The following is a 26168-nucleotide window of genomic DNA, read 5'->3' as shown; positions in this document are numbered from 1 at the left end:
TTCCTGTTTTTTCTTTCTTTCTTTTTTTCCTTTCTTCTTTTTTTTAAATGGACGTGACACTCTGAGGTCATCTCATGTCCCCCTATTGTATAACGACACATTATGTAACACTCTTGTGTACGGGACGTATGCTGCTTTTAAAGTGACAAAGGACGTTTTGCTTCCTGCGTATATAAGAGAAAAAAATATATAAACTACGCTGACAACAATAAAGATGTAACTTTATACTGACCCACTGGCATAGTTCGGCTGCGGGCAACACCCGGTGGACGTCTTTGTTTGCCAGTTTCGCTAGTTCTTTGACACTCACTTGTAGGTGGTTTGTGTTGATATTGTTAATTTCCTGATACTCCCGTATAAATATTAAAAAAAAATGTTTCGCCTACTTGCATTAAACACCTTGGGGGCTATTACACGTTGTACACAGTGAGCACTTCTTAACAGCCTTGTCGTTTCTTTTTTTACAATGAAATGTAGGACCTTTAAGTGGAAATGTTCGAGGTGATGTTCTTGGGGGTGTGGGTTCTTTAGGGAAGGGGAAAGGTAATGGTGGTACAGGAGAGGGAGTGCAGTTCCGGTTGCACTAGAGATCGGGTAATTGCGGAGAACTACCCATACAGAGAGCATGCGAGCATATCCCTCAGTAGCCTTCATTGGGATGTTCCCTGTATCACGGTAACCAATGGGATGATTGGCGAAGATACCCGATCGTGGTGCGGTGCTTGTGTGATATGGCGCATGCTCAAAGTGAACCACGTCACGTGTTCGCCATAAAGCGCGTGTTTTGCGTCGGGGACGTTCTCACCGAAAGATTCTAGTGGAAGAAATAGCAAAAACTGCCCGTGTTATGTTAAGCATTCACACGGTGCCAGTATATCGGGAGTGGCGTATTGCGCACCTATAGCAGACGACAGTTAGCAGACGACATTGTCAGCGTCTTTTCCTGTCGTCTGCTACGGAGTACCTTGTGGCTGTGTCGCAGGATATTCCCCACGGCTAGCAGTGCCAACGCCATCTAGATACAGAAATCTGCTTACTGCCTCCTCTCCCTCCTTCGCTGCGTGGACATATAAAGTTTGCATTCGTCTGCTATACTGCGATTCGCTGTTTTCTGCGAATTCAAAAACTGGCAAATGATAGCGGCTAACTTGGAACCTGTACTCTTGAATCTGTAGACAAAAAATGCAACACGCTTTCCAGAAAATCAGTCTTGAGACCGTATGGGACCGTTTTGCGTTTCACTTTAAAGTTTTCCCATTTCGTACGCAGGGACGTTCCGTCACTACTTGCAGACGACGGTGGTTCGTGTCCACGGCTACGACCGCTGATAGCACCTTCGTGATCGGCTACCGCCGTTGAAAACACGATTCTAATTGGCTGACTCATAGTTGTTACGTCACGTCGACGCGCAAGCAGGCTTTCTCTATGTAAGGTGGTGTTGGCGGTGCAGGAGAGGACAACGTTGGGTGCTCGTATTCACGTGACAGCAGAAAGCTGTGACGTTTTTCGCATCTTCCGCCGGAGTATTCTGGGGAATGTTGCTACTGTGAATACACGGTAAATGGCTTAAATTCCGGCACGTTTGTTGCGACAACTCGAGCGAGATTGGAAGGTGGATCGGATAACTGTTTCGAAAACGCTAGAAGCGAACCGCGCGCTCTTGCTTTCAAGTGGCTGATATCGCTGTGCTAAACTTGTATTTGGCAGCTTCCTCTATATCGTATCAGTTTCAGTATAGACTCCCTATTGTTCGAGGCTATGCTTATGCATTTACGAAAAATTTTATCTGCGGGTACGGTATGAAACAACCCAGCGAGCATGCACGGGGGCAGCGGTACAACTGTTGAAATTCTGCGTCACCGTGGGCGTCTCCTGGAACGGGCACGCGCAGCTGGTCGCTTCCATGCTCGTACTCTGGCCTAGCTCGTACTCTGTTTTGTGAACAACGCGGTGAGTACGAGATTTTTTGTGACAGCTAACGGGACTGAGTAAGTGTCACAAAAGGGCACGGTTGGGAAGGTGCGTATTGTGTGATGAAGTGCTGTTTTAACAGTGTAGGAGCGTGCTACGTGGCGAAGTTCATTTTCAAAAGTGCACACTCTGAAAACGGAGCTTCACCGCATAGCACGCTGTACGCCAACCGTTGCCACGAATGATAGGGTTATCGCTTCCGATTCGAGGAGAGAAGGGGCCGTACGCCTTTTCGTGGCAATTTTGATATATGGTAATTGCCACAAAGAGGCGTACGGCGCCCTCCCTCCTCGAATCAAAAGCTATAACCCTATCGTTTGCGGCAATGATTGGCGCACTACGTGTATAGCGGTGAAGTTCTGTTTTTAGAGTGCAGTCTTCCAGCCAGCTATCATCCCGAATGAAACCTATCCCTCCCCCTTAGTTGTTGAAACTGAAGGCGTACGCCCCTTTTTGTGACACGTGTGCGGTTACGTTAATTGTCACAAAACGGGCGTACACAAATCGCGAGTGATAACGATATCATTCTGTGAAGTCGTAGGCTTTCAATCACTCCTGATTTGTGGAAAGCGCTGGGCGTACGCCCCCTTTTGTGAAAAATAATGTAACCGCACGAGTGTCCCCAAAAAAGGCGTACGCCTCTCGTTTTCAACGAATTAAGAGAGAGAGAGAACGCTGTCGTTCGAGACGGTGGTTTGCTGTAGGAGCCGTACCTTGGTCCTTTACCGTGAGTGCTTCTGCAATCAGCGAAAACTGGAGAATCACCCCATTCGAGGAGAAAGCGGGGCGTACGCCCTTTCCCTGACGATTCATATAAATGCAAAGCGAAACAAAACGCCTCATTCTGTTCTTCCAATCCTCATCAAATGTGGAGAGAGAGACAATATGACGCAAGAGGTGGAATGAAACAGACCACAGCGAACGATAGAGGCGTTCATTTCGGAAGCAGCCATTGTGGAAGCGGGGCATTATTTTGAAGGCGATAACGCGGCGTTGTAATGCTTACAGCAGTCGGACGTATTCGTAATGAGCTCGTGTTTTCTAGAAAACCTAGTTTGAAGCGCTTTTTTTCTCTATTTATTTAAATTTACCGCCCTCAATGAACTGGAAGAGATAAGAGCCTAATACTAGAGAGCACAGCGTCCGCTTCTGCATCCGTTATGCTACGCAGGAATTGTGCAAGGAGTTACCGAGGGGAGAGGAGATAATACAATGACGTACTTTCATTTCCCTTTTCTTCTTTTTTAAGTGGAAGCGAAAGAAGGAAATAGCTCTGTTCCAATTCCTTCCCTTCCTTAGTTATTATGCGACTTTCGACGTCTATCCTTCCTTCGAAGTATTTCCTCTGAGAAAACAATTACGCATAATCGTCAGTCTTGCAACACCATAAAAAGTCGCTGTTCTTGTTCTTTTTTTTATTTTTTTTTTTCAATTTCGCTGCGTGCTCGAAGGACGGGTGTCGAACCCGCACGTCTCTGATATAGTCAGTCAAGTGTATATAGATGTTTGTTCTTCAGTGCTCTAGAGTATAATCACCAATCAGTGGAATCACAATTACAAGTGCTGGTGGGAGCAATATGAAGAGCAGCAGTGAAAATGTTCAGAGCCGTATACAGCAGCTGTAAAGCAGCACGCATACAATTTTATACTCCTGGCTTATTTGACAGCCTCGGTGCTCAGTATATATACAAACGCCGTAAATGCGTTCAAACCCACCTCATATTATTTTTTTATCGAAAATTCAGATTTAATATTACGGGTAACCCCGTGTTTAAGAACCGACACAAACTCCGCAGGTCCCGCCATATAGGGAGACACGGTTCTTAGACACGGGGTTACCGTAATATTAAATCTGAATTTTCGATAAAAAATAATACGAGGTGGGTTTGAACGAATTTGCGGCGTTTGTATATATACTGAGCACCAAGGCTGTCAAATAAGCCAGGAGTATAAAACTGTATGCGTGCTGCTTTACAGTACCTTAACAATAACATTTAAGGTGAGGCATGTACAAATGTGTATAACACATCGTGCCTCCATATACGCCGACATCGCGTTCTCGTCAACATACAATGCACTCGTTCCGAAACACACGGACACAGATTCACTTTGACCATACAATCTGTTTTACGTTTCTGTTCCACGTACTTTCACATAAACAGCCGGAGGCGCAAACCGATGCAGCCGGCAATTTTATCAGATCGTAACGTAAATTGGAGGGACCGAATCGACAGTTAGGACGAACGCGACGCTTAAAGGGAGACTCCGGGACAATCCGAAACTATTATAGTTTGTTTGGCAGTCGGAGACTCGTTAGTTGCCCATGCATGAGCTCTTTTGAGCCTGGAAGCTCAAAACGAAACCGAAACTTCTGCAGGTTCCCTCTCCCACCTCCTATACCATGCGTGACGTCACCGATAGTCCCTTGTGGGCCACCGGCTGTATACCGGCTGTTTTTCGGGCACGCGCTTTGCAACTTCTTCGTCTTCTTCTTCGCGCCGCATGCCTGACTGGTCATCTGCTTCCTCGACTTCGTTCTAAAATATTCGCCAGCGGTAAAAGTAAAACCTACAGAAAGCCGTTCACGAGGAATACCGGTGAGGCGAAGCCCAGTGTTGCTGGACTCGTTTTCCGTAAAAGAGCTCCTAATCACTCGAAGGAAAATATTCCTTTTCTAATTATCTGGGCCAGTTGGGGGTGAGAAATTGTGTCCACTGAGACATCATTCCATTCCGTATGATGTCTCAGTGGACACAATTTCTCAATCTCTTTGGTGGCACAGATAATTAGAAAACGCGTATTTTCCTTCGAGTGATTCGGCGCTACTCCACGGAAGAGCGGTCCAGCAACACTGGGCTTCGCCTCACCGGTATTCTTCGCGTGCGCCTTTCTGTAGATTCTGTTCCATCAGTGGCGAGCACTTTACAACGAAATCGTGGAAGCAGATGACTCGCCATCCACGTCGCACCAAGAAGTCACCAAGCGCGTGCCCGCAACTAAGTAAACAGCCGACGGCCCGCACAAGACTACCTGTGACGTCGCGCAGACAAGACGGGTTTTCGGGAGCTGCACTTTCCAGCTGAAAGGAACTTTATTAGTAATGCCTTTCTTTTCAACAGGAAAGTGCAGAAGGCAAATAATCCAGTTCAGATCTGGTGCAGGAGGTGCAAGCGAAAAGAATGCACCTTGTGTCTCCTGAAGAATGTACCGAACTTATTTGCACAGTCACTATGTGTTTGGAATTGTCCCGGAGTCTCCTTTTAGAGGGGCACTAAAGTGCAATCATTTCTCCCTGCAGAATTAAATATGCCGTTACCTTTACACCAACTCGAAAGGAGCGGGATTCATCGGTTGCGGCGTTCGTGACTTATGCTCGACAAAAAAAAAAAAAAAAAAAAAAAAAAAAAAAGGAAAAAAAAAAGAGAAAAGAAAATGAAGAAACTCAATTTACGCCTTTCCTCTCCCTTCCCTTCCCTTAAGAAGGTCACCAATGCGGAGCGCTCTCTCATTGGTCTCCTCAAACGATTCGTCCAATCATCGCGTGAGATCGTTTGAGGAGACCCGTCGGAGGCCTCTACGCATTGTCGCGCTCCATGGGAAGGAGAGGGAAAGAAAAGAGCGTAAAAAGAACGGCGTGTTCAGATCGGGTTTCGCGATGACGTAAGCATGACGTTCCACTCCTTGGTTGACGTCACACGAAAGTGCGTCGGAGATAAAACTGATTGTGTGCCTTTTTAAGATATTATACAACGTCTTCAAGTTTGTTCTCGATTGGGTGGCCTGATTGCTTATCAGAACAGAAACCGAAAGTTGCCAATAATAACGTCGTTAATAATAATTTCGTCGTTGCACGGCAACGACGAAAATATAAAATTCAATGGTACATAAATAACTGGCTGCGAATTTAGTTGAAATTATTAACGGAATGACGCTGCGTCACGGTCACCAACGCCCAAATCGCAACGATTTCTAACTTTTAAATTATTTGTGTATACATTTCATTTGTCGCACCTTTTTCTCGACATTGCTACGGGCTAGGGTTGCCACCAGGCCGGTATTATACCGGCACGGCCGGTTATTTGGGCGCTCTGCCGGTTGCCGGTAGGACGGTGATACCGCCAGCGTTTTGCCGGTATTTGTGGGCTCAAGACCTTTCATAAGGGCTTTTACGGGATTTTCCTTTTCAACATTCCACTACAGCTTGAATAAATCTGGAACACAGACCCAGCTCCGCAGTCACCAGTCGTTTTCTTAGTTATTCATTCTTATTATTATTCATTGTTATTATTATTATCATTGTTATTTCTAGCACAATGATACAACACTCTTAAAAATGAACTTCACCGCATAGCATGCTCCTAGCCAACCATCATCTCGAATGGCATCGTTATCTTCCCTGATTTGCTGAAAACGGGAGGCGTACGCCTTTTTTGTGACACTTATGCGGTTCATAATTGTCACAAATAAGGCGTACGCCTACCGTTTTCAACAAATCAGGGAAGATAACGATATCATTCGATATTATGGTTGGCTAGGAGCGTGCTATGCGGTGAAGTTCATTTCTAAGAGTGAACCACACACAGGAACATATGTTTCCTTGGTATCTTGAGCGAGCACGCTCTCTCTCTAAGTGTGTGTGCTCGTCCACCCCCTCACCCACTTTCCCTTTTCCACGAGCCTTTCCTCCTTTTCCTCTATTCCACCTCCTCTCCCTCAGCCTGTATTTTTCACTACGAAAGGTGGCAACCCTAGCTACGGCTGGAATTAAACGAAAAACTTTTTTTTTTTTTCCTTCTGTCGCTGAAAAGTCTTTCGACGGCGAACTTTTCAGCGGGAAGGACGGACGAAGATTGCGCCAAGAAATGTGAGCTTCGAGGACGACGACAACGAATGTTGTGCAGTTTTTGCGTTAAAGGAGCGAGGCATGAATGATGAACGCTTCAAGTGGAAGACGCTTACAGCTGAGAGGACGACGGTTGTTCTCCGGCATTTCTCTCTCACTCTCTGTTTCGTCGTAACCCCAATAATGGTACGCACCAGCGAAATTTCCGGACGTAAGAACGCCAGCGATGCGAGGCGTTTAATAATTTTCGCCAGTCTTCCTGTCGGGATACCCCCTCATGCTTGATCCCTCGTCGCCCAGGGAGCAAACGGTTGGTTTATTTGCTGAACGAGCACCTTCTACAGCAGGCGTCACAACAGCCTCCTCCCCCGCCCTCACAACGAAATACGCATTATAAGAATCACAATAATAATAATAATAATAATAATAACTTTATTATTTCATCAAGTAACAATCTTGAATCAATAAATATAATAATAATAATTATTATTATTATTATTATTATTATTATTATTATTATTATTATTATTATTATTATTATTATTATTATTATTATTATTATTATTATTATTATTATTATTCAGAGTGGTTCACCTAAAGTGATAAAAGATTCTAACTCGCGACGTACTCGCTAGAGGATTGTGGGACTTTCGGCAATTACCTTCTGGAAGCTTTTGCAACCATTGAGGAAGGCTTTGGACAATTTTTAATTGCGCGAAATTTCTTTTTGTCAATTGAACCTGGCAAGCGAACCTCACTCTTTTTTTTTCGTTTTTACAGAAATGTAAAGTCCTCGACGGATAACCGCACTCCCTACAAAAACTATGCGCAGTACCGCCACAGAAGTAGTCGAAAAGAAAATAGTGAAAATTTCGCTTTAGCCCCGCCTCCTTGATTTTCGCAAAGAAGCGCTCGCGAAATGTGCGTCTAGAGGAGGAAGCGTCCCCGCCTTCATTTCTTTTACCTTCTTAGTGATAACTGATAAGACGGTTGTCACCAGCATCAAGATCAAAGTGGGGGAAAGAAAGGTAAAACAAGAGGCGTTAACACTTCATCCTCTCCCCGCATCTTCCGTGCGCTCTTTGCGACAATCAAGCGGAATTTTTACAATTTTTTTTCCAACTATTTCTGTCGCGATACCGTGCATAGCTTTTGTTGGGTCTGTGATTATCCGTGGAGGACTTCATATTCCTCTAAAAAAAAAGTGAGGTTCGCTTGGCAATTTTCAAAGTTAGATTGAATAAAATAAATTTCTCTCAATTAAAAATTGTCCAAATCCTTCCTAAATGGCGGCAAAAGTTTTCAGAAGGTAACTGCCGAAATCCCCGTGCATGATCCTCCGGCGAGTATACGTCGCCAGTCAGAATTTTTTTATCACTTTAGGTGAAGCGCCCTGTATGATGTAATAATTTATGTAACCGCCGTAAGTGATTAGGACCACACTCTTAAAAATGATGGTGGTCGAGACAGCGAAAGGGCTCGACGTTGTCGGCCTCACAGAGGTGGGCAACGTCACGACTGACGCCCTGGGGGAATGTGCGTCCTGGGCCGACTTCTAAGGGAACTGTGCTGACATATGTCTGAAAGAACTTCACCGAATTGCACGCTCCTACACTCTTAAAAATGAACTTCACCACATAGCGCGCACCTAGCCAATCATGACCCCGAATGACAGCGTTCTCGCCGTAGATTTGTTGAAAACGGGAGGAGGAGCCTATTTTGTGCCGTGCATAATGATCACAAAATAGGCTCCTCCTCCCGTTTTAACCAAATCAGCGGCGAGAACGTTGTCATTCGGGGTCATGATTGGCTAGGAGCGTGCTATGTGGTGAAGTTCATTTCTAAGAGTGTAGCAAACCCTCAGTGATATCGTTCTTTGCACTGATTTGCTGAAAACGGGGGGGGGGGGGGGGGCGTACGCCAGTTTTGTGGTATTATGCGGTTCTTAATGGGGTTCCTTGGGGGTCGTTTTCGATCGGGCGCTGAATTTGAACAACCATGCGTCATCCCTGTATTGCTCCGCAATGAGGATGATGGGCTTCATTTGTCGTACATCTAAGAATTTTAGCGACTTTATCGTACTGTTGTCTGCTTGTTCTATTGTCTAGTACGAAGCAAGTTGGAGTTGGCATCATCCGTCGTTTGGAACTGTCTGTCTAACACACTCTCACATCGCCTCGAAAATGTGCAAAAGAAGTTTGTGCGAATTATCTACGATCGGTACTCGCAAGGAAAATGGTTTTATGAATACAATCACATCCTTACGAAGCTGAAGATGACATATCACTGAAACAACGTCGTTATATTCGAGATGTGACTTTCTTGTTCCATGTCGTGCATGGTAAAATAGATGCTCGTTTATTGTTAGCCAGTGTCGATTTTCATGCTCCATCCAGACATTGGAGAGTCCATCTTACACTCTAAGAAAAAAAAAAAGGAGTAAAACGGGGAGTAATTGCAGCTTCTACTCCCCTAGTCTGCAATTACTCCCCATTTTAGTCCCCTAACCCAACATTTAGTCCCGACGTTTACTCCCCAGGAGTGCAAATTGTCACTAAACTTCGCGAATGGTCTCCTGAATGCAAAAGCCTACGTAAATATGTGCCCTTGGTCAATTTGAACGACATAAGGCTGTATAACTCACACAACGTAGCCATTTTCCAGCCACACAGAGTAAGAAACAGTTAGCGCATCTTTCTTCGCAAATTGTGCCCTCGTATGGCGCAAGATTTTATATCACTCGATATATCGCGGTTGACGGTTTGCTTCAAAGTATCTTCATGCATGCGCACCAATTATGTACCTGGGACTCTTACAACAGCGCGTGAAATGCGGTCTTCACTCTGTGACGTTCATTTACTCCCGTTCATTTACTCCCGAAAGGGACTATTTTTTGTGGCAATGCAATTACTCCCCAAAAGGAGTAAAAGTACTCCTTTTTTCCTTAGAGTGTACTTTTTATCCACGTTTTTGTCATCCGTCTCCTCCTTTGGCGCGCGTGCAGTGTTGCTTTAATGACATTGGAAATACTAGTGTGGACATTTTTGCTGATATTATATTTCATTTTTATCATCTTTGAAATATTTTATCGTCTTGCGAGTTAACCTTCTTTTTCGTGCACCTCTATGTATAGGCTTATGCTGTTGGCGGGCACGTAAAACCAATAAATAAATAAATAAATAATTGCCACAAAAATGGCGTACCCCCCGTTTTCACCCAATCAAAGGAGAGAACGTTGTCATTCAGGATGATGCATCGGCTAGAAGCGTGTCATGCGGTGAAGCTCTGTTTTTAGAGTGGCGGCACAACATCTTGCAGTATCGTTTGCATCTCGCACTATTCGCTGGATATCGGCAATGTTGATCCTATATATTGGACCGATATAACCGGATAAATCGTAAAAGACGGTTATTTCACTCATGTAAATCTACATTACAAGTCTGAAAGATGTGGGTTCGAGTCCTACAGCTGGCTAACCTTTTCAGTGACTTTCATCTTTCATCGTTAATTTCTTAGGCAAATTGAGGCTTTGTATGTATTTGTCCCTTCTATGTTGTTCCAGCCTCAGAACATCAGTTCTTTCATGTTCAACAGTTGCCGCCTGCGTCGATCCCGTCGTTTGAATGTGTGTATGAGTGAGCAAAAATGTAAGAGTGAAAGGAGGATGAGTGAGAGTGAGTGGCTGGTTTGTCGTCCCTTCAGATGACGCACCCCGAAAGTCACTGGAGAGGCGTGTTAGCTTAGCTCAATTTGTAGAGGCCTGGACCGGCAATCCAGAAGATGTGGGTTCGACTCCTACAGCTGGCTAACCTTTTCAGTGACTTTCATCTTCCATCGTTAATTTCTTAGGCAAATTGAGGCTTTGTATGTATTTGTCCCTTCTATGTTGTTCCAGCCTCAGAACATCAGTTCTTTCATGTTCAACAGTTGCCGCCTGCGTCGATCCCGTCGTTTGAATGTGTGTATGAGTGAGCAAAAATGTAAGAGTGAAAGGAGGATGAGTGAGAGTGAGTGGCTGGTTTGTCGTCCCTTCAGATGACGCACCCCGAAAGTCACTGGAGAGGCGTGTTAGCTTAGCTCAATTTGTAGAGGCCTGGACCGGCAATCCAGAAGATGTGGGTTCGACTCCTACAGCTGGCTAACCTTTTCAGTGACTTTCATCTTTCATCGTTAATTTCTTAGGCAAATTGAGGCTTTGTATGTATTTGTCCCTTCTATGTTGTTCCAGCCTCAGAACATCAGTTCTTTCATGTTCAACAGTTGCCGCCTGCGTCGATCCCGTCGTTTGAATGTGTGTATGAGTGAGCAAAAATGTAAGAGTGAAAGGAGGATGAGTGAGAGTGAGTGGCTGGTTTGTCGTCCCTTCAGATGACGCACCCCGAAAGTCACTGGAGAGGCGTGTTAGCTTAGCTCAATTTGTAGAGGCCTGGACCGGCAATCCAGAAGATGTGGGTTCGACTCCTACAGCTGGCTAACCTTTTCAGTGACTTTCATCTTCCATCGTTAATTTCTTAGGCAAATTGAGGCTTTGTATGTATTTGTCCCTTCTATGTTGTTCCAGCCTCAGAACATCAGTTCTTTCATGTTCAACAGTTGCCGCCTGCGTCGATCCCGTCGTTTGAATGTGTGTATGAGTGAGCAAAAATGTAAGAGTGAAAGGAGGATGAGTGAGAGTGAGTGGCTGGTTTGTCGTCCCTTCAGATGACGCACCCCGAAAGTCACTGGAGAGGCGTGTTAGCTTAGCTCAATTTGTAGAGGCCTGGACCGGCAATCCAGAAGATGTGGGTTCGACTCCTACAGCTGGCTAACCTTTTCAGTGACTTTCATCTTTCATCGTTAATTTCTTAGGCAAATTGAGGCTTTGTATGTATTTGTCCCTTCTATGTTGTTCCAGCCTCAGAACATCAGTTCTTTCATGTTCAACAGTTGCCGCCTGCGTCGATCCCGTCGTTTGAATGTGTGTATGAGTGAGCAAAAATGTAAGAGTGAAAGGAGGATGAGTGAGAGTGAGTGGCTGGTTTGTCGTCCCTTCAGATGACGCACCCCGAAAGTCACTGGAGAGGCGTGTTAGCTTAGCTCAATTTGTAGAGGCCTGGACCGGCAATCCAGAAGATGTGGGTTCGACTCCTACAGCTGGCTAACCTTTTCAGTGACTTTCATCTTCCATCGTTAATTTCTTAGGCAAATTGAGGCTTTGTATGTATTTGTCCCTTCTATGTTGTTCCAGCCTCAGAACATCAGTTCTCTCATGTTTTACAAGTCTGACTGACATCAAAGAGGGTGGCAGACAAAGTTGGGAAATTTTTAGTGCTTACAAGAACGTATACTACTAGTGCCATTACTTTCATCAGGTAATGACGTTGACGCGGTATTACGTTTTCTCAGAAGCGTACGCAGTCGAGTGTGGTTTTGGAAGCCCGAACTGTGAAAGAAACGTGATTACAATCATTTACTTCGTTACGCAGTTCCAGCGATAGTAATTAAGTGTTTCTGCGAAATCGCTACGTATGAACGATTTCGCCCAGAGATCAGACCATTATGTAGTATAACCTAAACGTGGAACGTCGGTGACAAAAATGGCCGGGAAAATACAACTTGGGTTTTTTCCTTGTCCGCACGGGACACAATTCGTAACTGCTGGCCTTATAGACAATGCTCGAATTTTCAACCCAAGCAACGTCATCATGTCCGGCTGAAATCTAATGGCATTACATTAGGCATCACTCCTCCGCGTAATGTAATGCGTTAGCATTACTCGTTAACGAGACGTAATACATTGCTCCCCACCTGTGCACTCTTAAAAATGAACTTCACCACATAGCACGCTCCTAGCCAACCATCACCCCGAATGACAACGTTCTCGCCCCTGATTTGTTGAAAACGGGAGGAGGAGCCTATTTTTTGCCGTGCATAATGGCACAAAATAGGCTCCTCCTCCCGTTTTCAACAAATCAGGGGCGAGAACGTTGTCATTCGGGGTGATGGTTGGCTAGGAGCGTGCTATGTGGTGAAGTTCATTTCTAAGAGTGTGGTGGCAAACGCGTAGAAAAGTGACACTCCGAAAACCGAAACCACGTCGGGCATATCCGTCAATCAGGCGACAGCGGCACAGGTCACGTGTCTACGAGAGCCAATAGAAATGGTCGTGGTCCTTGCCTACACTGTTAAAAATGAACTTCACCGCATAGCACGCTCCTAGCCAACCTTCATCGCGAATGATATCGTTATCTGCCCTGATTTGTTGAAAATGGGAGGCATACGCCTTTTCTGTGACAATTATGAACAGCATAAGTGTCACAAAAAAGGCGTACGCCTCCCGTTTTCAACAAATCAGGGCAGATAACGATATCATTCGAGATGATGGTCAGTGCCGTGTATGCCAAAGGGAGTCTGGCCATTAGGAGGAGCCTAAAAAAGGAGCTCAACCTGTCAATCAAATTGAGCGTTTTTCATTGGCTGCTGTTTTCTATGCGGGCCGCCATGACACCAAAATTTTCCCGAAAATGGCGGCGTAGCTTGGAACGGCGAAGCGAGGATTTCATGACAATTTGTTTTCACATATTACGTCAATTTTATTCCGTAAGTGTACATTCTGTTGCAATTATCTTGCAACTCACCTTTAAATTACGCTCCAGTGTCGATGTTTACCTGAAAATAATGTGTTTCGTCGTCCTTGTTAGGCCTAGTAACGACAGCGATCACAGGCAAATAGCGAGAAAAACGCTACAAATGGCCAAAAATTTTCATTGTATGACATACTTTTATTCATATACACACCTTTGCCCGTTCAGTCTTGTTATGTTTCATAGTTAAAATACGTATAATAGCGGCAGTCTGTTCCAACTAGCGGTTCTGCCAGCCAATCAGTTCTGCTAGCAAGCACTTCTGCTTCTGCTACTTGTGCCTTCTGCTATTCTGCGTCTTCCCGGCTTGCCCCTCACCATCCAGATGGCGCCGTTAAAAGTGGACGCAAAATCCATTATGTTGCTAGGTCGTCAGGGAATATCCTATTCAATCTAATCCAATCCAGTTTCCCGAAAATGTCGGCACCCAGTTAATACAGGTAATATATAGCTTGGATAGCCTGGGGTTAATAGCGAACTGTATTTTGGCTCGTGATTGGCCAGAGAGCTCAAAAAGTGGGTGGAGCTCCAGGTATAGGCATGTTCCATTAATGGCCAGACTCCCTTTGGCATACACGGCTCTGATGATGGTTGGCTAGGAGCGTGCTATGCGGTGAAGTTCATTTTTAAAAGTGTAGGCTGACGCCAGAGCACGTGATCGATGTTTATTCGGGAGTTCGTATCTTATCGACTACGTATATATGACACGTAGAAAAATATTTTATTTTCTTGGCGATGCCCTGCACTCTTAAAAATGAACTTCACCTCATAGCACGCTCCTAGCCAACCATCATCTTGAATGATATCGTTATCAGCACTGATTTGTTGAAACCGGTAGGCGTACGCCTTTTTTGTGACATTTATGCTGTTCATAATTGTCACAAAAAAGCGTATGCCTCCCGTTTTCAACAAATCAGGTCAGATAACGATATCATTCCAAATTATGTTTGGCTAGGAGCGTGCTATGAGGTGAAGTTCATTTTTAAGAGTGAACACTCTTAAAAATGAACTTCACCACATAGCACGCTCCTAGCCAACCACCATCCCGAATGACAACGTTCTCGCCCCTGATTTGTTGAAAACGGGAGGAGGAGCCTATTTTATGCCGTGCATAATGGAACAAAATAGGCTCCTCCTCTCGTTTTCAACAAATCTAGGGCGAGAACGTTGTCATTCGGGGTGATGGTTGGCTAGGAGCGTGCTATGTGGTGAAGTTCATTTTTAAGAGTGAACGATATCATTCGAGACTATGGTTCGTGAGGAGCGTGCTATGCGGTGGAGTTCATTTGTAAGAGTGTGGGGTATTGTTCAATGCGTGCATAATACAATAAATAGACATCTACCCGAGAAACGTCATCATGACGTTGGTAGACAGACTGAAACCGAAACAAATCGGAATGGGAGGGCTGAGTTCCACGAATGGGCACTTGTTCGCTGCTTCCTATTGAAAGAAAAGTAGGACTGAAGGTCGCGTCCCTTTCAGAGACCATCGAACCGTGGATTTCGGGCACGACCTTGTCCGCCCCCTAGCTTCGAACATAGTTCAACTCTACCAAACTGGTGGCGCTGTCGAACACTATGACGTCATTTGTTTGCAAACAGGGACAGGTCTATTGACAATTGATAATTTTATCAAAGTGTGAGGATTTCAATCGCGCGACTTTCGACGGCGGAAACTTCGAAAGAGCCGTGGTGCCATTGGGGTTTCTGGTTCTTGGCAACTTATTTTTTATTTTTTACGGAAATTCTGCGGGTGTTTATCGGCGTCAATTTCGTACATAAAAATTCTTTTTTGTCAGCAGTAATATTTAGGCTATAATGAATGACCGAATACAGGTTGTTGCACATTACTACCTGGTTACTGTATTACCGCTTATATATGGGATTCGTCACTCTGAAGCTCACAAGTATAGTCCTTCCTGTAGGTAAACAGCAGTAAAAAAATAGTAATAGAAGAGGAACACGTATGGAAAAGGAAACCAGTGTCAGATCATGAACACATAGAACTTGTGGCAAACACGATGTTGCTGTCATCCAACACTGTCCGACATCCGACGTGACATCCGACATGGCAGCCCTGTCCTTCCGGTTCATAACACGCAGCTGCAACGATACGACAAGGATGCTTGAGATAGACACTTCTTGACAATTTGATGCTTATGGCCATCTCCTCCCCCGAATCGATAGGACACCCCCCCCCACACACACACACAAATCGAATGAGTGTAACAGCATTCTCTGAACACTTCCCTTTGCCACCGATATATTCCGAGCGCATATTCGAGCTTTTTTGGGAAAATGACGAATTTGCAAAACTACATTTGGCGTGCGCGTTCTGACCCTGCCCTTGCAGATGGTGTCCGCGTTGCGACGTTTGTTGAAGTAACCCCCCGTGGAACGAGACGAAGAAAAGTGAATTGCCATTGTTCGTCGTAAGTGGCCTCCATGCATGAAGGGTATCTCTCGCTTTTGTGTTGCGCCCTCTGCTCGCTGCTCAGCGTCGTCCATTCCGACCTGCTGATTTCTGGCTTTCCCCAGTGGAAGGAAGCCATGGTGGAGCCCGATAGGTTTTCTTGGTGTGAGGATTCTTCCAGTGCAACGAGCGACCCTTCGGGTGTGAAAGTGTGGTGAACGAGGCATTAATGTTTGGCGGATGTGTGCGGAATTAATAATAGTTGAATGCGTCCTCTCAAGGTATAGCCTTAGTGTAGGGGCTATTCACGATAGCTCCATACACAGTCACTGGTGGATTTGTTTTTCATGAAGTACAGGTCCTGACCGTTCAGACTTTCACCCTTCCCGTATATGCACAGTTCATTGGGTGTTTCTAACTTATTATAGCGTGTGGAAGTTACTTGTTCAGCTCCCGTCAGCCTTAACACTGAAAAAAAAAAAAAAAAAATATGGTCTCGTGCCCGAGCGCGATTACAGCAACCTTTGGTGCCACGAGGGAGTCTTAAGTGAACAAAATTATTCTGTTAGTTTAACGCGACGATTTTGTTCATTTAACACTACCCCCCGTGCCCCCATACGGTGACTGTTATCGTGCTCAGAAATGATTTTTTTTTAAGTGTTATTATTAAGGTTGACGGGAGCTGTGCCACCCTTGTACCAAATTCCGAGATTTTCCATGTTTTCGACGTTAATAATCTTCCGAATGACATATGGCCGTGTGTTGTTATTAAGCGCGCGCTGCACGCGAACGACTAGCGGAACATGTTGCCCTGAAACGACCAGCAGAACATGCACGCTCGAGTCGCAGCGCTTTCTGTACGAAAACGACCAGCTGAATTCGCTGAGATCTCAAAGAAATCAAACGATGGTCATCGTGCGTGAGTTCGTGACGAATCGTAGCGAAGCCGTGCATATCTCGCGGTACGGAATAACGAAAAGTTTAGCATCGAGCCCCACGAACAGCGACGCAGAAACAATACGTAAATGGATCTAATGCTGGTCACTGGTGAAAGATGTCAAAGTAGATGAATTCAGGTTGCAGTCAAGCGAATCTCGAGCAATGCGGAGACGATGATAGACCCGAAGCGAGAACATGAACTTGAAATACCATTACTTCAGACAGTGGAGGTCGGCAGTTCAGAGGACGGACCTGGAAAATACGTCGTAGCGATCAAAACGTCTGAGGCAGGTGATTTTAAGAATGCCCAATGTTCGCAGCCTGGCTGGTTCAAGATCGCGCTCTCGTCTGCTGTAATCTCATCACCTCGATATAACGTTGGTTTCGGTTTCTTTTTCTTTCATCCTTCCTGTGCCACGAAAGTTAATAATAATAATTGGGTGCACTGTTAAAACAGAACTTCACCACATAGCACGCTCCTAACCAACCATCATACCGAATGATATCATTCTGTGTCATGATTTGTTCAAAACAGGGGGGAGGCGCCTATCTGGGACAAGATAATCTGTCCCAGATAGGCGCCTCCTCTCATTTTCAACAAATCATTGCACAGAATGATATAATTCGGAATGATGGTTGGCTAGGAGCGTGCTATGTGGTGAAGTTCTGTTTTAACAGTGTGTTTACGTCGCGAGACAACTGAGATCATGAGCGACGCCACAGCGGTCGGTCTGTGGATTGCTTTTGCCCACCTGAGGGTTCTTTAACGTGCGATGAAAGCTCATCACACGGCACCCCGTATTTAACGTCCCTCGCGGAAGACGGCGTGTCTAAGCAACTTGTACCCTGCCACCAAGTTGCTGGCGTCCTCGGCCGGGTTCGAACCCGCGATCTCGGGATCAGAAGGCGAACACGCTACCGACTGAGCCACCGAGGCCGGTCCACGAAAGTTACATTTCACATGCTTCCAAGTGTATACTTTCAAAGTAATTGAAAATCAGTTGTAAATAAAATATGAAGCAATGTATAAACGACGAAGAGGGCTACCACATTGACCAACTCCGTCAGTCGAACGATATCAACCCATGAGGAACGGAGGTGTATATGTACATCGAAAGAGGCGGGACGTTTGCCGCGCATCAACCTCAACCGGTAATTGATTTGGCAGCGGTTGATTGATTGATTTGCAGGTGGGCATCCTATCATCACCAGAATGCTTTCTCGCAAGCGTGGTTCCCTACTACAGACCCACCAGACCGGAAAGAGGTTTACACGACGGGCGGCTGCTCGCTAAACAATCTTTTCCTAGCTGTTTTTCCTCCGGTGGCGTCACTACCTATACGAAAAAGGAGGCGTTATCTCGTGATTGCCGCGTCTGGACAGTGTATATAAACTTCGCCATGAATAATCTCTCGTTGGTGAACCTCGGTCCCAAGAAACGTGCACTCTTAAAAATGAACTTCACCGCATAGCACGCTCCTAGCCAACCATTGCCAAGAATGATATCGTTATCTGCCCTGATTTGTTGAAAACGGGGAGGCGTACGCCTTTTTTGTGACACTTATGCTGTTCATAATTGTCACAGAAAAGGCGTACGCCTCCCGTTTTCAACAAATCAGGTCAGATAAGGATATCATTCGTGGCAATGGTTGGCGCAGAACGTGCTATGCGGTGAAGTTCATTTTTAAGAGCGTACACTCTTAAAAATGAACTTCACCTCACAGCACGCTCCTAGCCATCCATTATCTTGAATGATATCGCTATCTGCCCTGATTTGTTGAAAACGGGGGCGTACACCATTTCTGTGACACTTATGCTGTTCATAATTGTCACAGAAAAGGCGTACGCCTCATGTTTTCAACAAATCAGGGCAGATAACGATATCATTCGAGATAATGGTTGGCTAGGAGCGTGCTATGAGGTGAAGTTCATTTTTAAGAGTGTAGGCGAAGTAAGGGCAATGTACGCAACTAACGGGCTGTCAGCGGACGTACGAACTCACACATTTTCTTCCTGTCCTTATCTTATCGGTCCTTTTGGTTGTCCCATCAGCGACCGTGAAGGCCACTGGCGTCGTGCGCGGGCGGACATTGAAATCCATCTCCTTTATCTTTCGCCGCTGCCCGCTCATTGCACAAACCTTGTGAGCTCCCCTGCACTTGAATCACGGCGTGAAGTGCTCGTACTGAGTGCGCATTGTGCGAAAAATGCATTCTATATAGTGACGTACGCTCTTAACAATGATGGTGGTGGTGGTGAACTACTTGCATAGCGTATAGTACACTCTAAAAGCAGAACTTCACCACATAGCACGCTCCTAGCCAACCATCATCCCGAGTGACATCGTTTTTTCCCCTGATTTGCTGAAAATGGCGTACGTCCCCCCGTTTGCATCCAATCAGGGGAGAGAACGTGGTCATTCGGGATGGTGGTTGGATGGGAGCATGCTATGCGGTGAAGCTCTGCTTTTAGAGTGTACTATACGCTATGCAAGTAGATCAGCCGTCCGCGCAGCTCCCTGGTTTCCCTCTCGCTCCTGTTTTCCGTGGAGCGACCTCATTGGTCAGTCTCCCCAGGTATTTTGGGGGATGTTGCAAGATCTTGGGGGGCATTAGGGAAGTATGGGGGACGCTAGGTAAAATCCCTGCGTCCCCTTACTGGGAGCGGGGTACGGAGCCTCAAAGGGGGGGGGGGTATATGCTTATGGATACATGTTTAAGGGTATACGCATTGGAAGGCGAGCTGAATTTGGGGAAATCAGAAATTTTTGAGGGGGGGATGTACACCCCACTGGAACGTCTAGAGAAACCCCTGGTGGACATACACTTCGTCACAACGTCACGACGTTGTTTCTCCAAACTGGACCCTCTCCATTGCGCGGAGACAAACTGTCGTAGCGTCGTATTGCCGTTTGAGCCGCCATTACGATCAAAGTAAAAACCGTATTAATTTTTTTTTTCTCACAGCGGGTTGCGTGAAGTCCTTCCATGTTTGCACGTTTTAAATGTTATATTATGAGAAATTTTATCTAAGCGTTGCGTTCCGACAATAGTAACGCAAAAGCTTTTGTGGCACTGACGCATAAAGTTAACGTGCGCATGCATCTGCGTGTCTATACATTGAAAGCGCGCAAGTGTAACATTTTAAGTTTTTCAGAGTCACTTCATTATCTTCACCGCCCTGCGGCGATCTCAGAGTGGACTAATGATCTGTGGATGAGATCACATGTCGGGGAACATGATAATTTTCGGAACCGCGTCGGTTTTCTGCAAACCCGAAAGAAGGTCTTTGGAGTCGAAAAAAAAAAAAAGGATCCATTAGTGGTACAAAGTTGCAATCAACGGGTTTCGTTTCGTTGTATCGCCCGATACAGCTTTTTCATTGATATTTTCGCTCTAATCCTTATCATTAAAAACCTGCCTAATTAATTTCACTCGATTAATTAATTAATTACAAAACACAAATAGTTTGGGTATCCTCACAGCAACTGGTAACACTATGCAGTCCGTCTTTTTAGTGTGCGATGAACCTTTTTTTTAACTTCATTTTTTCGTGAAACAGTATATGTGCGAAGTGCCTTCCTGTAAAGGACCCTCGGAAGGATAAAATTAATCAAAAGACCGACAACTATGGCGTCGCTCATGAATAGACCCCGAATGTTGAGGAACGAAAAACGTTCATTTTAGGCGCTTTGGGCACGTGTTCGTCCCTGCTGAAAGTACAGGCGGCAGAATGAATTAAGTTAGTAAAAAGAACTAGACTAGACTAAGAAGCAATCGAGCTGGTGATTAGAATAAATTACGAAAACAAAAAAGAAAAACATCCGAAACTAGAGAGTCGAAGTCGTCCGTTTTTCGCACGACCTACTAGATTATAACGACCATGCCATAATCCGCGACCCCTATGAGGAGTCCGTCCGCAGGATCCGCTAGGGGCGCTACTCATCGGCCCGCGAAATCTACGTCATGATTGGACAATGGACATTTGAATTTTGAACGCGCAGAAGCTGACATACGAATACCTTAGCAGACGACAGCAACAGCTCCTATGAAAACGTGTAGAATGATGATGATAATCAACTCTAGAAAGAAGCACCTCCCGTGGGACATCCACCGCTTGTACAAAAATACTAAGGAAAACGGAAGTACAAAGTATTGCAGATATTCAGGAAGCAATAATCGGGCCGATGAGTAGCGCCACCGCCAGCTTCCAAATGCGGCGCTGGGAAGGGGTGCCTATGAAGTGGTCGCTATAATCTAGTAGGTCGTGGTTTTTCGTCGTCTCCCTATAGTCTCTGGGTTTTTTCATCATGTAAAATGTTTGTTCTGCAGCGTTTTTCTTTATCCATATGATAATGCAAGCAGTCGAGCCAGCGTTACAGCTCTCACACACAAAAGAAAAAAAAAGTTCTCTCTCTGTGCTAGTGCTGAGAGGAAGACGAAGATATATAGGCGACTGTGACGAATAATCCTTCCTGCATGAGCGCCTTTAGACAACACGACGTTTGATTCATGTGACCGAATGGCTGTGAACAGGCCGCTATCCTCGCACCAATGTCTTTAGCGGGCCGTGACTTCCTCTCTGGTCGAGGGATCGTCGAACGTCTGCTGCTTGTGTACAAAGTGGGCAGAAACCAAACCTTGTAGGAAAAGGTCGGTCGTCTGTTTGTACGTGGATAATGGCAGATGATGGTGAAGCGTGCGTAGACTGCACCGAAAACGTTTCTTGCGTAAACAGTCTCTCTTTTCCCGGGGAACACGTCCGGTTGTGACTCTGAACAGGAGCGTAAACGTGTTGCTTAGACATTTTTTTTTACTTTGTTCATCTTGCATCGATGTTCGGCAGACGTCATTTCCGAGGATGGGTGTGGATTTAGCGTTGATGCGATGTTGCCATTGTTGCCAGATGATATGACTGCGTACGGTCGACTCTCACGCAGGAGCGAGGAGTTGTCCCGCCCAAAGGGACACGTTACATTTTAGCGCTTCTTTTCAACTATCTGTAACGGACAGACAGACGGAGTACATAGTAATGAGCATTACCGGTCCTAGAGCCCGTAAGGTTGCGCCATCGTCGATCGAGATGCTTTTACTCTTGCTTTGCAGCGATCTTGTGTTTGCATCGATTAGTGGTGCGTTGTTCTTATGTGTCATAATTTATTTCTCTTCAGCGAGTGAGGTGACATTGGCCTAGATGCGATGGGGCTGTTGCCAAGGCGTCGTAGTCTGCTGCTCAAGCTAGTGCTCGTGTTACCGGCCACGTGGTTGGTGGTCACACTTCTAGTTGCCTACAATGATCGCTTCAGGGACATGCAGGACGAACGTCTGCCCCAGCAGGTCCAGCTGCAAGCTAAGGTACAGTATCATATCTATACCTCGTGCACCTATTCCTTTCTGCCGTTTCTGTACCGTACCGTGCCCTATATGGCGGGGAGTGTTGAAACTATATATATTCAGCTTTTATTTGTGAGAACGAGATTGCTATTAAAGGTTGCGGTCACTTAGCTTCCTGTCTTCCAGGGGTATTTTCCCGCATGCTGGTATTTCAACGAAGTGACGCTCTCCTCCTTTGATTGATTTCATGTTAGCGCCGCGAAGCAACTGTGGCTAGCTCTCCTCCTGGATGTGTGTTTTGGAGCACAAACGTGGAGAACATCGCGTAGTCGCAACTATGTTGCGTAGTCACATGGCACGTTCAAGCAAATCTGCGATCTTCTCAACGCACCAAAGCAAACATACCTACACAGCATGCAATCACAATACTTGTCTTGGAGGTCTTGGACTCGTGCAGCAACGGGGGGGGGGGGGGGGGAGAAATTGGGGAGAGGCGATCTGCGTAAGTCTGTCGCTGAGGGACCGTTGCGGCACTTTTTGCCGACTCCAAATCATTGCTTCACGCGTGGAGCGTGTTTTCTGCTTTACTGAACGTAATCTTATCTCGCTTAATGGATCATCACATCCTCTGTGCACAGAGCCGATACTTTTGGTCGGAAAAACTGCTCACAAACCACTCATCGGACGTTTACAGCTATCGGTTACAAAGCGCCGATTCGCAGCAGTCGCATAACGGCGGAACATCCGGTTTGGAGCAGACGACGGGTCTGCCAAGTGACGCGTGTCTGACGTAGTTGGACGCCGCGCTGGTGTGGCTTTTCCAGCGCCATCTGTGGGATGTGCGAAGAGTGCTCCTCGGCGCCTCAGTCCCTCGGTGATCGTGGCCGCTTCGCGAATGCGCATAAGTAATGAGGAAAGGGGTTTTTATCCAGTCGAGTCATGCGTCACGGAGACCTGGGAGACGAGAGGGGTGGGAAATAGCTCGCGAGGGCAATAGGAAAAAGACAAGCTGCACCCCCAGAAGGAACATGTGATAAAATCCATGGCTGATGATAAAGTTATCTTTGTATTTCTTTTGCAATAATTGTGTCTGCCCGTATCCACTGCCATGAAGATGGTCATTTCTGTCCTTGGTGTAGTTTGTACAGTCTCTTGGGTTTCCCTATGGTTTTGAGTGCAAAGTGCTTCTAGGGGCTCAAACCATGCACTCCCCACCTCGTCTCCTGGATAAGGACGCTGCGGACTCTGTGTGTGTTTAGATGCTCATATTATGACATCTGAGAACAATTGTGACGACCTGTGACAAAAGAGCGCACTATTTTCACGACTGACCTCGGAGCTCTGGGGGGTGGGGGGCACGCCCCCATTCGGTATGCCCCTGCAACAAGTGGATGCTTTCGCCTACTCTACTGTGCAGCTGATGTTGTTTTACGGAACAGTGATGATGTGATAGCTCAGCTGTGCTCCCAGAGATAGCTTTTTGTCTTCAAGGAAACAGAGGGCAGACGTATACTTCTACCACATCAGACAAGGAAAAGGAAACAGAGAGAAGTCAGACAGTCAGTCTGGGGAGCAAACAATGACAACAATGGGCGATGGCGCATATGCCCAGGCCTGACAGATACCACCTTGTAGGATATGTATGCTTCCTCTCTGAAGGTCATACGTGGCGCACATGTGTTTCTTGTAGCAGCATCTAAGTGAAGCGCAGATGCCCTTATTCTGGTCACTCACGTCGTCCTTTCTCATCTTCTTGTCTACATAGTTTGGCTATGGCTCATTAACTTATGCATATTAACTGGATTCATTAAGCAGCGGCATTAATTAGATTCATCTGCAAGCGGCATTGCCTGCACTTTCTCAAATAATCCACTGGGGGATCCATCACTTGCAGTGGAGGCACGGCGAGAAGGGAAAGAGATGGACTTTCAGGATAGAAGTCGAGAGTATTATATATGACCCAGTGAGAAGAGATATATATATAATGTATATTTAAATATATATTTTTTATATATATAAATATATACAATGTATATTTTCAGTCATCCATGTCAACAAGGCATGACTGTATATATATACATACAGATACAGAACTTTGCAAAGTAGTGCTCACATGATTTTATACATTCTCTCGTGACGTTTTCGAGCTTGCATGAAAAGCATTGGAACTATAGTCAAACCTCAATTAGTGAACGGTAAATGTTACTTGCAAGAACATTCACAAAACTAGGGAATTCATAAATTCAGGTCTTAAAGGGGTTTTGAAACCATTTCCGAACTTTAGAAGAAATCACCTGGTACATATTGATTTATGTGTACCGAACGTGCGCATCAAAACGCTATGTCTCTGCGATCCCACGTAACGAAACTATCGCATTCCAAAGGTCGCGAGCCGAGCGGACCTCCATCGCTCATGTCTCATGTTCGAGAAGGGAAGTGCATTCTTTTCCGTTTCCATGACGGCGTAAGCTGTTGTAAAGAGGGCACCAGCCGCCGGTCTGGTTTCTGCTCGGTGGCCCTCGGGAACTTCGGGCAAGGGCACGCACCTAAAACGTAACATCCCATTCGTCTGCGAAAACTCTCAGCGTTCTTTGAAGAAGAAAAAAATGCCATTCCAAAAATCCAATAGCAAGAAAAATTTTCAAGTAATGGATGTTTGACTTTGCGTGTCGGCTCCATGGACTACAACGTGCGAAACGATGCCATACATTTAGTTTGGTTGGTTTGGTTTAGTTGGATGCATTTGGTTTCACATCCCCTTTAAATGACTAGAAGAGTGCAGTTTGCTTCTCAGCAAACTGTTCATAAAGTGAGGGAATTCACAGACCAAACGTTTATAGAATGAGGGATGACTGTCAGTGGAGACCGCTTATTATGTATGTTGCGGTACTGCCGAAAATTCGCACTATAGCCAAATACCATATTTTTAGGCCAGTACATGCCCGAGAATCGAGCACCCACCTTTCTGTTATATACCGTGTTGTGAACAGGAATGAACAACGCGGAGATTCTTTGCAGAGAAAACAATTTATTCAACACCCTCAGAGAGCCTGGAAAAACGCCGTAAATTTTAGTCTGGCGTAGTTTTCCGACCGTGTCTCGCACAATGTTGTCCTCAACGACGGCGAGGCACACTTCGGCGTGCAAACCCGTTTTCTAGTCAGAGATGCAAAGCCTTGTTGTAGTTGCTCATGTACATTCTGTCAGTTTTTTCATACGGCCGACGCGGTTGTGCCAGCAATCCCGAACTTCCTTGACACATCCACTTTCCTTATGCCGCTTTCGATGTCTCTGACAGTGTTCTCCTTGGTTTCCAAGGACAAAGCGTCCATAAGCTGTCCGCACTATAAGCAGTTACGTTATAAGTGGTCTCCGCTGTATACATCATAGAACGTGAAGAAAAAAAATGTACAAGTTTCTGGCGATGCAGAATAAAAAATAACAAAGACGGTTAAGAGCATCAACTGTTTACTATATACATAAAAAAACAAGACTTTCGTGCAGTAGGCTGCACTTCTTCAGGTTTGAGGACCTGTTACAAGTGGTGAAGCATATATCAAAAACCAAGTCACATGGTACAAGAGAAAAGGGTAAGGGTGAAGAGAACTACAAACACAATACAAATATCAACAAAAATGAAAAACAAAACTCAACCTCCTATTGATTGCGTTTTGTTTTTCATTTTTGTTGATATTTGTATTGCGTTTGTAGTTCTCTTCACCCTTACCCGTTTCTCTTGTACTATGTGACTTGGTTTTTGATATATGCTTCACCACTTGTAACAGGTCCTCAACCCTGAAGAAGTGCAGCCCACTGCACGAAAGTCTTGTTTTTTATGTATATAGTAAACAGTTGATGCTCTTAATCATCTTTGTTATTTTTGGTATACATCATAGTAAGAGATATCCGATTTGAAATTAGATGACAAAATTTAGTCGTCGGTTGCGCCAAGCGGGAGGGAGCTTGATGTGCTGCACGTATTTTTGTCTCTCTAAGACATAGTGGTTGTTCCGGCTTCAGTGTGTTTCTTTCATCCTTGTCTTAAT

The 26168-nt window shown here is 45.4% G+C and overlaps 1 protein-coding gene and 1 long non-coding RNA gene across 3 annotated transcripts in view; both read left to right on the top strand.

The window, feature by feature from the left end:
- LOC135366497 (uncharacterized) overlaps window positions 1–26168 on the top strand; it is a 113830-nt gene that overhangs the window by 43258 nt on the left and 44404 nt on the right. The gene's annotated exons all lie outside the window — the stretch shown is intronic.
- The window catches only part of LOC135366493 (putative polypeptide N-acetylgalactosaminyltransferase 9), a 133068-nt gene that overhangs the window by 90748 nt on the left and 16152 nt on the right, over window positions 1–26168 (top strand). Inside the window, exons 1-2 of one of the 2 annotated variants that reach the window (XM_064599206.1) lie at window positions 1796–1950; window positions 21960–22143. In XM_064599206.1, the coding sequence (XP_064455276.1) occupies window positions 21988–22143 (156 nt within the window). In that variant the 5' untranslated portion in view covers window positions 1796–1950; window positions 21960–21987. Of the gene's footprint in view, window positions 1–1795; window positions 1951–21959; window positions 22144–26168 lie in introns of those variants that run through there. The other variant, XM_064599205.1, reaches the window with a different exon arrangement.

Source organism: Ornithodoros turicata, chromosome 8, assembly GCF_037126465.1.
Source record: "Ornithodoros turicata isolate Travis chromosome 8, ASM3712646v1, whole genome shotgun sequence".
In the NCBI taxonomy this organism is placed as follows: Eukaryota; Metazoa; Arthropoda; class Arachnida; order Ixodida; family Argasidae; genus Ornithodoros; species Ornithodoros turicata.
Note: the sequence above shows the minus strand (reverse complement) of the source record. Positions and strands in the feature narration are given on the sequence as shown.